This window comes from Adiantum capillus-veneris, chromosome 11 (genome assembly GCF_014529385.1).
Source record: "Adiantum capillus-veneris isolate H3 chromosome 11, ASM1452938v2, whole genome shotgun sequence".
In the NCBI taxonomy this organism is placed as follows: domain Eukaryota; kingdom Viridiplantae; phylum Streptophyta; class Polypodiopsida; order Polypodiales; family Pteridaceae; genus Adiantum; species Adiantum capillus-veneris.
The window spans coordinates 122,396,755-122,409,894 of NC_140941.1; the positions used below are offsets into that span (position 1 = coordinate 122,396,755).

Consider the following 13,140-nt stretch of genomic DNA (forward strand, 5'->3'; position numbering starts at 1 on the left):
TATTAGAGCCGAGCTCGCCACACCACCCATGGTGGTAGAGGCACTATTCCAGACAGTCTGCTTCATCCAGAGGATGAGAGAGCTACCTCCTGACAGACTTACTCGTAGAGCATTTGAGGCAGCTATACAGCTATCAGAGAGTGGGCATGAGAGAGCATGGTACTCACAGGTCAGAGCATGGTTTGAGGGACACGGTCTTGACATGGAGAGCCTACCACCATTCCAGTACGACCCCCACTCACCATATGTTCACCTCTCTCGCAGTGAGAGGAACTTGGTACTGAGACAGGATCTGTGGCAGCTATACACTAGGAGAGTCTGGGAGTCACCTGGCTTGGGGACGAGGATGTCAGATTACAGAGACCAGTTTCTCACCATATTGTCCGGGGGGTTCATACAGAGACCACGCTACATGGACACATATATGCCACATAGCTCACGGGTGGCGATTGGTCAGCTGAGAGTGGCTTCACACAGGTTAGAGATTGAGATCGGGAGACATACTGGTGTTCCCAGGGAGGAGCGCGTCTGCAGAGCCTGCACAGAGGAGGTGGAAAGTGAGGAGCACTTTGTATGTAGATGCAGAGCATACACTGAGATCAGAGGCAGGTATGAGGCCCTATTCAGAGGACAGCCCACTCTCCGAGAGATCATGGACTCTCGAGATCAGGGACAGCTCGGACGGTTCTTACTAGAGATACAGAGCCATCGGGACACACTACTACAGCCACACACAGCTACACAGACAGAGGGGAGACAGTCGCAGCTCACAGACTTCTTTCAGAGGATTACCGCCCCTCCCCCACCAGACACTCAGAGGGGAGTGACACTCCCACAGGCAGAGGTGAGCCGAGCTAGACGACGACCACGAGTCATAGGCTATAGGGGCGCGAGCTCCCACCACCGACAGATCGAGGAGATCCGAGCCCGGGAGCGCCGTGCCACTGAGGAGCGAGTGGCCCGGATGAGGGCCGACCCGACAGCTTTCATCCGGGCAGCCTTGGCACCAGACCCGCCCATGTACCACATCTTACATCCCCCCATTAGTACAGGATGGAGCTAGATAGCTTGATGCATTCTCATGATTGTACTACCTTGAGCATATAGACATGCATATACCCCTAGAGATAGAGCTCCATCCCTCCTCAGATACCCCACTACCTACACTCAGTTCAGTTTTGTATCAGTTTTTGTTTCATTTGTCTTTCCGATAGACGGATGACATACACACCATGTACATTTGATTTGTCTCATAGGCCGATTTCGGCCTGACATAGACGTTAAAAATCTTTCTTTCTTTCTTTCTTTCTCTCTCTCTCTCTCTCTCTCTCATGTGCTGATTGTTCTTGTTGTGTTGAAGGCGGCACAAGAGTCCAAGGCTTATGGAGCTTCAAGAAGCTTCAATGAATGCTGAGGGGTGATGCTAACACACCTGGCAGCTCGTGGGATCATAGAGTTGAGTAAATGCCTTCATGAGGCTGCACACTACCAGCCCTTGGTAATTCAGCAGCCACTTCTTGAGCATGGCCTTGCCTCTCTTTGACTTAGCTTACACAATCCTTGCAAAGGCTCTGAGTCTGAAGGTCAAGCCATTCCTTGGGGCTCTGATACATGCTACATAGACTAGGTTTGTCAAGGAGTGGAGTATCCGAATACGAACTAGTGGAAGTGGAAGAAGTGGTCGAGGTAGCAAAGCCATAAAAGGAAACGGATGACCATAATGAGGCTTCAGACAGTGATGATGCAAGGAAGATTAAGGTAGCAAACCTCTTGGATCACTTCTTGGAATCCACTAGAGATCCCATGTATGTCAAGCACGTGGAGGAAATGTCCGTGAAGATAATTTTCAAGCAATGGAAGGACTTAGCTTGACCTTTGAACCCACATATCAAGGCCACAGTTACGAAGGTGGTCTCCTAAAGAGAGAGAGCATTTGGTGCGACAGCAGCTGCAGCATGAATACTAAGGAGTAGATTCCCAACACACATTTTCTTAGATACATGGACAGAGTTTATTCACTTTTGCAAGGATAGCAATGGATGACTGGATGGAAGCTATGGAGGCATCAACACAATGACATACAACCTGCTAGAGCTTTCTTTTGATGCATGCTAGGGATGGTATTGGAGGACTGTCATCTTTTGGCTCTACTTTTGGGGGCACAAGGAACGCTTTATTGAAGGCCACTCCCTATGACAAGCTTACACCTAGGTAGCACAAGGGGATGGTGGCAATGTGTTTTGATCCACATACCTCCTTCCAGTTCTGCCACCAATCTTTTTAGAGTTTAAAATAATTCTAATGGCACGAAATGCTCATTGAGTTTGTCTTTGCAAAGCTACTATTCTTGTCCAAGGTAGGAGCCAATAGGAGAGAAGACAAAGGAAGATTACCACAATGTCTGTAGAAGGCCAAATTTGCTTGCAAAACTAAATCAGCTTCACAAAATTGTCCATGTCTATGTATGTCTTTGAATAAAACGTGCCCAATGCATCTTATCGCTATAAGCTATAAAGGCTACTTCCAGCCTTCTACAGGGCTGCTTTCACTGCCAGGTTGTGAAGTCTGGAACTCTTTCAGATGGAGCAAGTATGAGACTGCAAAGAGGAGAACTGCATAGATTGCTGGCCATAGCCAGAATGAGAAGAGCAGATCACTTGCTGCCAATGGCAATGTGGAGAAAAGAAAATCCCTATTGAAAAATTTCAAGTACACCGAAGCATTCAGATACAGCACACGAAAAAAAAAAAGTTGCTTGTATGCCCGATAGTATCTAAGTGAAGTTTATCAAGCCTGTCAATATATGATGAGTGAAAGAATTGTAAGTGCAAGTCAGAACATGCTTGCCGAGGAGGAGCAAGAAGGGTTTACACATTGGTCCCCGTGTCAAAATTATTTAACTCACTAGTACGTTGCTACCATGAATCATTATGATAATAAGCTTATGTATGCATACTCATCATTACAGCAAATGAGCTTATGTATCATTACTCCAAATAAAGCTGTAATCTTGATCTCTTTCATTATACATATGATCAAACCTTCAAACTTTCTTTTTAAGTCTTGATCATTCAGGCATGAAAAATGGTAACCAACAACATGGTTACATGTGTAATGAAGTATAAATGCACAAATTTTTCAAATAGTAAATAAAAACAGAGGGTGTGCTAGTCAATATTTATACCATAAGCAATAAGACAACAGTGGTATCCTTGCAAGCAAGCATGGGCCATTGGCTTTCCAACTGATGTAAACATTTCTTCCTGTGTCAGAATATTGTGAGTTGGCATGGACAGCAACTGAAGCATTTGAAAGCGGGAGGGGGGCTTACTCTTCTACTTACTATGCATAAAATTAAGAATTGATGCAAGAAATTTCTATGAAAAAGACTCTGCCTCACAGCCGCATGACATGAAAATATTTGTGTTCCTTTTCTTGTCTTCCATTGTCACATGTAATGAACACAAGCAATCACAAGGGACCGGGGGTGCGGGGCCGGCCGGGGGGGGGGGGGGGGGGCGCGCGCCCCACAGATGATGGAAGACGTGTTGCAGGGATAAGTACCGAGGACACCAAACAGTGAAAATCGGTCTGTTGCGAGTTTCAAAAACTGGGCGTTTTGAACCGTTTTTGACCCATTTTTAGGATGCCTTGCTAGGATGAGAGCCATATTGTGTCCACCCCTCCCAACATTAACAAATACACCCTCCACAAGCTCCCTTTCTTATTGCCGCAAGCTCTGTGTCATCTCTTTATGTGGCATATATAGCAAAAGATTAAAAAAGGAGTGTTTTGCCATTTTTGGCACCGACCCTGTTCCTGTTTTTCTCATTGTTTTTAGGGTTTCGTCACTTCTTCTTTGCTGTTTTTAGAGTTTCGAAATTGCCTTTTGTTGGTTTTAGGGTTTTGAAACTTTTTTTTTGCTATTTTTTAGGGTTTCGTCACTGTTTTTTGTTGTTTTTTAGGGTTCCAAATCTGTGTTTTGCTATCTTTTAAGGTTTCACAAGCGTTTCTTGCTGTTTTTTAGAGTTTCTTGTATTCTTTTGTTATTTTAGACTCTCTCTCTCTCTCTCTCGCTTTCATCCGGGTAGCCTTGGCACCAGACCCGCCCATGTACCACATCTTACATCCCCCCATTAGTACAGGATGGAGCTAGATAGCTTGATGCATTCTCATGATTGTACTACCTTGAGCATATAGACATGCATATACCCCTAGAGATAGAGCTCCATCCCTCCTCAGATACTCCACTACCTACATTCAGTTCAGTTTTGTATCAGTTTTGTTTCACTTGTCTTTCCGATAGACGGATGACATACACACCATGTACATTTGATTTGTCTCATAGGCCGATTTCGGCCTGACAAAGACGTTAAAAATCTTTCTTTCTTTCTTTCTTTCTCTCTCTCTCTCTCTCCAACTTTCAAGGGATGGGTTTGTGACTCGTCCGAACTACATGGACACTCATTTATCTCATGGTCTGCGATATGCTATTGGTCAGATTCGCACATCCTCACACCAGCTGGAGATTGAGACGGGTAGATTCAGAGGGATACCACCAGAGTCTAGGATATGTCAACTATGCGGTAGAGAGCCAGAGACAGAGCTACACTACATATGCCACTGCACTGTGTATTATGAGATACGAGGGCGCTTCCATTGCTTATTCAAGGAGGGTTTTGGACCCCTAGATAGAGTCATGAGATATCACGACCAGAGATGCCTTGGCTTATATCTACTTGAGCTACACTGACATAGAGACAGTCTGTTGGGGAGACATGGAGTACGATAGTCGCAGAGACAGATCACAGATTTCTTTGGATCGAGGGAGCCAAGAGACCAACCACCAGCACAGGGTTGTACCCGCATTCATACCAGAGGCACCCTCATTGACAAGGCGATTGAGCTCGGGAGATTGAGACGACCACGACCGAGACACAGGAGCACACTACATGGACGAAGACTCCAGCAAAGGATCAGAGGCATTCTAGCACGACACCCAGATTGTCATTGAGGGCCTATTCTACATTTTCACATTTCACATTTCACACTTCATTTCAGTTTTCATTTTTATTTTTACTTTCAGTACTTTTTGTACTTGTACTTCAGACATTGTATTAGATTCACCACTTTGTATCTGATGGTCTCATAGGTCATTTTGGCCTTTTGAAGACATTAATATATCATTTCATTTCATTTCTCTCTCTCTCATGGGAAGTATCGGAGAAGTGCTAACGGCTTCCCCCACATGTAAGAAGACGCATCCCTCGCCGGTCGCCCACAAAGCCTGTTTCATGCGGATAGGGAAGAGGATGTCGGCAATAGAGAAGAAAATGAGAGAATGGAGAAACGAAGTGGAAGAGTGGAGGAAGGAGAGGAGCACTACTCTTCAAAGATGGACCGAAGAAAGAGATGGCATGTGTAGGAGGATCGCTTCGCTTGAGGAGAAAGTGGTCATCCAAAATTCTATCATCCGAAATCCACAAGCAAAAAGTGGGCGCCACAAAGAAGACGAAATTCAGCCATCCATGATGGAAGAATTGAATACCATGAGAGAAGAAATACGGGTTATCAAGGAAGGTGAGAAGAAGAAGTCATGGGCCGTGGTCATCTCCACAACACAAAAGAAAGAAGAGGAGGCCGAAAAATGGATTGAGGTTGCCAAGAAAGGGAAAGGTAAGGAAGCTCCTTGTACACCCCGAAGAGGAACAAAGGAGGATGCGGACTCTACATGTGAGAGTAACCGGCCTTGAGGACATAAACAATGTGGAAAAAGAGGTCACAAGCCTCACATCCATGATGGGGGTGGACAAGCCTTCACACACAAAGGCATGGAGAGTGGGCAAGAAGAGCGATGGCCTGGGAGAATCTTCAAAAGGGAGAGCTCTCATTCTACGCTTCCCCTCCTTGAAAGAGAAGAAGGAATTCTTGAGAAAGAGGCCTACTCTCAAGAAGAAAGGTATTTTCCTCGGTGATGATCTCACTCTCTCACAGCTTGCGCATATGAGAGAGGTAATGCCAGAGATTACGGAGGCAAGGGAGAAGGGAAAGATGGCCTTTTGCGGAGATGGTCGGGTGGTGATTGTAGAGCAGCGCTCTACATGACGATGTGAGACCTATGGGACCACACTGAAGATGGCTACTTGGAATTGTAATGGATCTATGAGGTTGGACGTTGGTGCCTTTCAGGACAGTTTCAGAGAAGGGGACATTGTTTTCTTCTCAAAGACTCATCAAGCCCCTAGACAGCTTATGCCACATGTGGTGGGATACAAATGGGAGACAACCCACAGGAGAGTCGCGAGATCTGAGCATGGGAGTAGAGGTTCAAGAGGAGTAGCAGTGCTATTTAGGGAGGAGTTACAGCCACTATTACATATTGTACGGCAAGATGATCATGCTAGATACATGTGGGTGAGGCTCAGAGCTGACACAGGCCGATTTCTATACAGTGTCGTATGTTACTCCCCCCCCCCCCCCCCCCCCCAGTACGTCAATATATGCTACATCCAGAGGACAATCGCCTTTCTCTATACTAGATGATGATATATGGGAGTTTTCTAGGGATGGTGATATCATCCTCCTAGTGGACTTCAATGCCCGAACGGGCAACTCTCAGACAGTCTTCTACGACACTTCAGATGAGATGCTTAGAGAGCTAGATGAGAGTGATTTGGGGCTTGAAAGATGCTCACATGACAGAGAGCAGACAGAGTATGGGAGATACCTCACGGAGATGACGACTACACATGGGTTAGCCATACTTAATGGCTTAAAGCGATTTCCTGGAGCAGCCGGTTTCACATGCTTTCCACACAGACACGGGGCTAGTACAGTGGACTATGTGTGGCACAGCCGAGCTTTATTCCTTGTATTTAGGATTTCATGGTGGGAGCCAAACTAGTGGGCATAGTCGTGGATCATGCACTTTTGACATTGTCTGTTTCATTTCAGTATAGTACAACCCAAACATCAGGAGGCAGGTCACATACCCGTTATACATTTACACCAGAGACTCAATCGGTTTATACAAAGGACATCTATAGCCGTCTATGCACACACTCACTCGGGTCCTAGCCTCCGAGTGGAGGAGTGCACCGCTTTACTGACTGAGACACTGCATGGTGCAGCATCGGAGGCATACCCACACAACTCACCCGGGTCGGAGGCGATATTCTGGGAGCATGCCCCAGAATAGTTGGTATGATGAGGAGTGCAGAGAGATGAGAGCCGAGCTTCAGAGGGATCTTCTCTTACGAGTCATCACTTACAGACAGTCTTGGATTGCTTCCCGACGCCTTGTGCCACGGAAGATACGAGCTTACTTGGCCAAGATAGAGCGAGACATGTATTGGTTGTTCTTGTGTAGAGACTCAGGAGAGGCATGGTTATTCTTTCATGAGCACTCCCCTCCCCCTGTGATTACTTCTCGTGATGTGTGGGGCCAGTATGCCTCATCGTTATATACGGTTCCTGGACAAGACCCCCTTCCAGATCCTACAGAGCCATGCCCACCTACCACCACCTTCTTTACCTTTGCGATGGTAAAGAGAGCCATTGACAAGATGAGGACCAGCAGGGCATATGATCATGATGGTCTAGTAGCAGAGCACTTTACACATGCTAGAGATATGCTGGTAGAGGTTCTTGCAGTGCTGTTCAATCGTGCCATGTGTGAGGGGTTACCTGAGACTTGGAGGTTGTCTACTATTGTGCCTATCTTCAAAGCAGGTGATCCTACAGAGCCTGGGAATTACCGCACTATTATGGTTGGGCACACATTGGCATGGTTGTATGCATCCATTCTTGAGCAACAGTTGAGTAATTGGGCAGAGGGTGAGAGTATACGAGCAAAGGGCCAGGCCGGTTTCAAGAGGGGTTTCTCCACTCTTGATCATATTTTGACACTCAGAGCCATCATTGAGGAGGGCAGGTCACATGGGAGACGGATTTATTGTAGCTTTATGGATTTCCACAAAGCATTTGACATGGTACCGAGAGCTCGATTGATGTGCACTCTGCAGGAGATGGGGGTGCCCATAGTGTTGATTTGGGGGATTATGGCTCTATACAGATCAGTGATGGGACATGTACGCATTTCGGAGGGCATATCTGATTTAGTTCACTCCACCATTGGGGTGAAATAGGGTTGCCCATTGTCTCCTACTCTATTTGGTTGTATGTTGATGAGGTGTCTGATTACATTGACAGAGAGGTAATAGAGGTGCCCAGCTGGCAGGGACATGGATCCCATTGTTGTTATATGCTGATGATATCGTGCTGATCTCTGACTCACCAGAGGGTATGCAGCGACAATTGGATGCATTACACAGTTTTGCAGAGGATAGTGGATTGTCTGTAAACCTTGGATTGAGATTGGTAGATTCAGAGGGATAGCAGTAGACAGCAGGATATGCCGCTTATGCCAGCTAGAGCCAGAGACAGAGCTACATTACATATGTCATTGCACAGTGTACTAATGAGATACGGGGCCGTTCCACTGCTTATTTAGAGAGGGTTTCAGTCCTTTCTCTAGGGTTGAGGATCAGAGATGTCTTGGGCTATATCTACTTGAGTTACACAGATATAGAGACACTTTACTGGGGAGAGATAGAGAGAGACAGTCCCAGAGACAGATTACAAATTTCTTTTCACTAGATATGGGACAGCCAGAGGAGTAGCCATCACTGCAAAGCTCGGCCCACACTCATTCGACCACTACCCGCATCTCATCGACCGAGCACTAGAGCTACGGAGATCCAGACAGCCACGATTGAGAAGAGGGGCTACACAACATTGACAAAGACTATAGCAGAGGATTCGAGCCATACTCTCTTAACATCCAGAGTGCAAATGAGGATGGATTCTAGTAGTAGTATCTTTGTTCTAGTTCTTTTGTACCTAGACATGGTATCAAATTCACTATTTTGTAACAGATTGGTCTCATAGGTCATTTTGACCTTTTGAAGACGTTAATATAACATTTCATTTCTCTCTCTTGCAGAGCTTCTTGCTATAATGTTTAATCGAGCCATGGTATGAGGGTTTTCCTGAGACTTGGAGTATGTCCAGGATTGTCTATTTTCAAGTCAAGAGATCCCAAAATTATGGCACCATCATGGTTGGTCACACATTGGCTAGGTTGGATGCATCCATTCTTGGGAAGGAGCTGAGTAAATGGGTAGAGAGAAAGGGCATACGAGCATCAGGGCAGGCAAGTTTCAGGGGAGGTTTCTCCACTCTTGACCAGATTTTGACACTCAGAGCTATGATTGAGGAGGGTAGACACCATGGCAAGAGGATCTACTGTAGCTTTGTGAATTTCCGCAAAGCTTTTGACACAGTGCCGAAAGCTAGACTTATACGTAGACTACAGGACATTGGTGTGCCCACAGAGATGATTTGGTGGGGATCTTGGCTTTATACAGAACAGTGGTAGGACAGGTACGCGCTACTGAGGGTATGTCTGACATGGTCCACTCCACTATTGGGGTGAAGCAGGGATGGCCCCTATCTCCGACTCTTTTTCGGATGTATGTGGATGAGTTCTCAGACTATGTAGAGCGAGAGGGAGACAGAGGTGCTCAGCTAGCTGAGACATGGATTCCGATGTTATACGTTGATGATATTGTGTTGATTTCTGACTCTCCGGAGGGGATGCAGCGTCATTTAGATGCTTTGCACACATTTGCTCATGATAGTGGATTGTCTGTCAACATTGGGAAAACCAAGGTTATGGTGTTCAACACCACATCACAATGGGTCAGGAGGTCAGCACCCACATTTGCATATGCCAGGAGACAGTGGAGTACACAGATGCATACATCTATCTTGGGATAGTCTTCAGTGGACCAATGTTTTCATTGAGGAGAGCGGCACAGACTAGACTGACGAGAGCCTATGCAGCCTTGGGAGGATTGAAGAGGATGTGTTCGTAGATTCAGTTTCAAGAATCGGGAACAAAGCTCTCGCTTTTTGACACTCTAGTGGCTTCAACTATGCTTTAAAGTTTACGAAGTTCAGATATGGGGACCCTCAGTAGACCACCATGGCAGATCTGGCGGTATGGATGGATAGAGATGTATGGAGAGGCCTTTGGTCTCTATGATTTCTCAAATGATTCGGGGTAAGGCCTCAGTGCCACATGAGATTATCCGAGCCGAGCTAGCCGCACACCCCTCGTGGTCGAGGCATTGACTAGATCAGTATCTATACACAGTGTATGGGACCTCCCTAGAGATAGAAACGCTAAGCTAGCCTTGGAGTTATCCAACAGCTAGCACTACAGGGTGACACGGCATGTTGGTATGGACAGATGACATGATGGTATTAGTCACATGGTTTCAGCATGGATAGATTGCCTCCGTTCCAGTACTCCTTGGATGCACCCTCCCTATCTCTCACATGGACAGAGATTACCAGACTCATACGTCAGGATCTGATTCAATTAGATATCAAGAGCACATGGATACAGCCGGCACAGGAGTTGGGCACGAAGATGGCTTTCTATAGAGAGCATCTTCTCCAACTACGGAGGACGGTTAGTGAATAGGCCTGCATACATGGATACACGCTTATCTCATGGGATACGGTGCATTATTAAGCAGATACGCACATCCTCAGATCAGCTTCAGATTGAGACTGGCCGATTTCAAGGGTACTAGCAGAGGCTAGGATATGTCATTAATGTCGCCTGGAGCCAGAGACAGAGCTACACTACACGTCATTGCCCGGTGTACTATGAGATACGAGACCGCTTCCACTATTTGTTCAGAGAGGGTTTTGGACCATTTTCTAGAGTCATGACATACCAGGATCAGAGATGTCTTGGATTGTTTCTACTAGAGCTGCGCAGACATAGAGAGAGCTTGCTCAGGACATCACAGGAAAGCCGGGCAGCCAAAGGAGCGGTCATCACAGTAGATCTCACATCGCACCCGCACTAGAGGTACGCTAATTGATCGATCCATTGAGCTAGGCAGATCCAGGCGCCCACGACCACTGAGGGCCTCACATCATCGACACATCGCTCCACTTTTGCAGAGAGACAGATGGAGTATATGTAGCACAGATGTAAAGTCTTCTACCCCATAGACCCTTGTACAAGCTCACTCAGATATTCACTGAGATGATACACACAACGGCAACCACATTTTTCCCCACTTTCAGCTTATTGGGAGAACACGGTCTGGGATCATGCCTCAGAATAGTTGGTATGATCATGAGTGCCGAGAGGCGAGAGCCTGTGAAACCAGCCTGTTCAATCCAAAAAGGGCGCTAGACTTTACTTCAAACCTTGATTTAGCTTTCACCCATTATTAGTCGTCTATTCTACCTGTACTTTCAAGACACAACAAAGGGGAGAGGGATACAGGCTGCTAGATTGCACCTGTATGAGTAGACCGACAAAAGATTGGCCCCTAACTTAGGCGCCCCTTTCGGTATTTCTTTATTGTTCAACAGAGGGAATAAACACTGTGGACCCCTACAAGCTGCCCCACATAAGCTCGGCTGAAGTTCAACTGTTCCAGCCCGATTTCGGCAACATAACTGTACTAGAACCCTTCACAGTCAATATTCCCACGCATTGACTGACTTTCCCGACGCATACGGGCACTTTGCAAAACCTGGCGAGAATCTGCAGCACGCTGAATTCTCTGTTTTCAGCCCTGAAAATGCGCCAGATCGCCTGTACAGCGGTCCCCTTGCGTCCCCAAACCTCCTGGGGGTATTAGGGTCCGTTTAGGGCCAAAACCCTAAACCTGCAAAAATACACAGCAGGCTGTAATTTACTGTTTCGGGCTCCGTTTCGCGTGCCGGTCGCATCCGTAGCAAGTCCTCGAGCTCCCGCACCTGTAGGGCTACTTGCCCTTTGAATCGGACGAGATTTCGAGCGTGAAACCTCTCCGAATCACCTGTACCTACGGGGGATTAGCCGCTAGCTAATCCAGTACCTGTGCAAGAGGCTCTTGCCTCGGCAATCGCGCATGAACCCACACAACTGTACATTGGTCAAATCAAGAGCCCACTAGTGGGGCATAACATACTGCCAAAGGGGAAACAGAGGGCAGTGCGTAGCGTGCAGGGCATCACTCCTGGCACCGCACTGTGCATAAGAGGGAAAGCAAGCACTCCATAGCTCTTAACCTGTGACAAAACTGAAAATCAGCCTCCTCTCTCATTTTAGGCGTCCCCTCCTCTAGCCAGAAGTAGCAGAAGGCTCACAGAATGACACCTCGCCCAGTTTCTGATTTTGGCCAACTTGGCTAAAAATATCTCAATTGGTGCGTCACTTGACTTGACAGCAGAGCAATAAAATGTTCCTCTTGTCATTCCGGAGCTAATGACGCAAACACATTTTCGGGTCCCAAAATAGCAGTTCCCTAAATTTTAGGAGATACTGCCATTGTATCTTTCTAGGTCATCTGACCCTCTTTGTACACTGCGGCCACACACAGAACTGAAGTATAGCCTCTGTAGCAAAGGATTCCACTTTGGCTAGTCAATGACCCCACTTTGGCTGACCATAGTCCTTGTCTAACCTTAGTGCTCTCTTGCCCTCAGGCCTGGACTCCCTCTCGACAGTTCCGCACTAGCTATGCAATGCAGGGCAGTTAGATTTCCCGAGGTGTGTTTCAAAAGTGAAAGTAAATAAATAATAAGAAAGAAATCAACAAAAAGGATAGATAGTAGTCACACGCTGGTGACATACCCACCTCTTGAAATCTCAAACGTCCTCGTTTGCATCTATGTCGTGCATGCTTACAGTCAACACTGATGCATTCAACACCTATCGACACATGTATGACACATACATGCTCATTGTCAACCGTGGTGTATTCAACACCTTGTCGACTCATGTATTGCCTGCGTGTGAACCTTGTCCCAATGACATAGTGGTAGCTTCGCACTCTGCCATTGCTTTGAGTCACTAACTTTCCAATGACAAAATGGTAGCTGCACATTTTGCCACTGTCTTATAGTACACGTTGGATCCCGTAACACTTTCAAGCATACCCAAACCGACAGTTTAAGAATGCAGTTACACATGTACTCTTTAATAGAAGCAATTACTATATCCTTGACAAACTGACAAGAAATACTCACTTCTATAGCACTAAGCACACTTTTGAACATTCC

At 46.5% G+C, this 13,140-nt stretch overlaps 1 protein-coding gene across 1 annotated transcript in view; it reads right to left on the bottom strand.

Annotated features, from left to right (window-relative positions):
- The window catches only part of LOC147447937 (uncharacterized), a 203,992-nt gene that overhangs the window by 173,511 nt on the left and 17,341 nt on the right, over positions 1-13,140 (bottom strand). Inside the window, exon 2 of the mRNA XM_086523707.1 lies at positions 3,185-3,263. Coding sequence (XP_086379833.1) covers positions 3,185-3,263 — 79 coding nt within the window. The remainder of the gene's footprint in view (positions 1-3,184; positions 3,264-13,140) is intronic.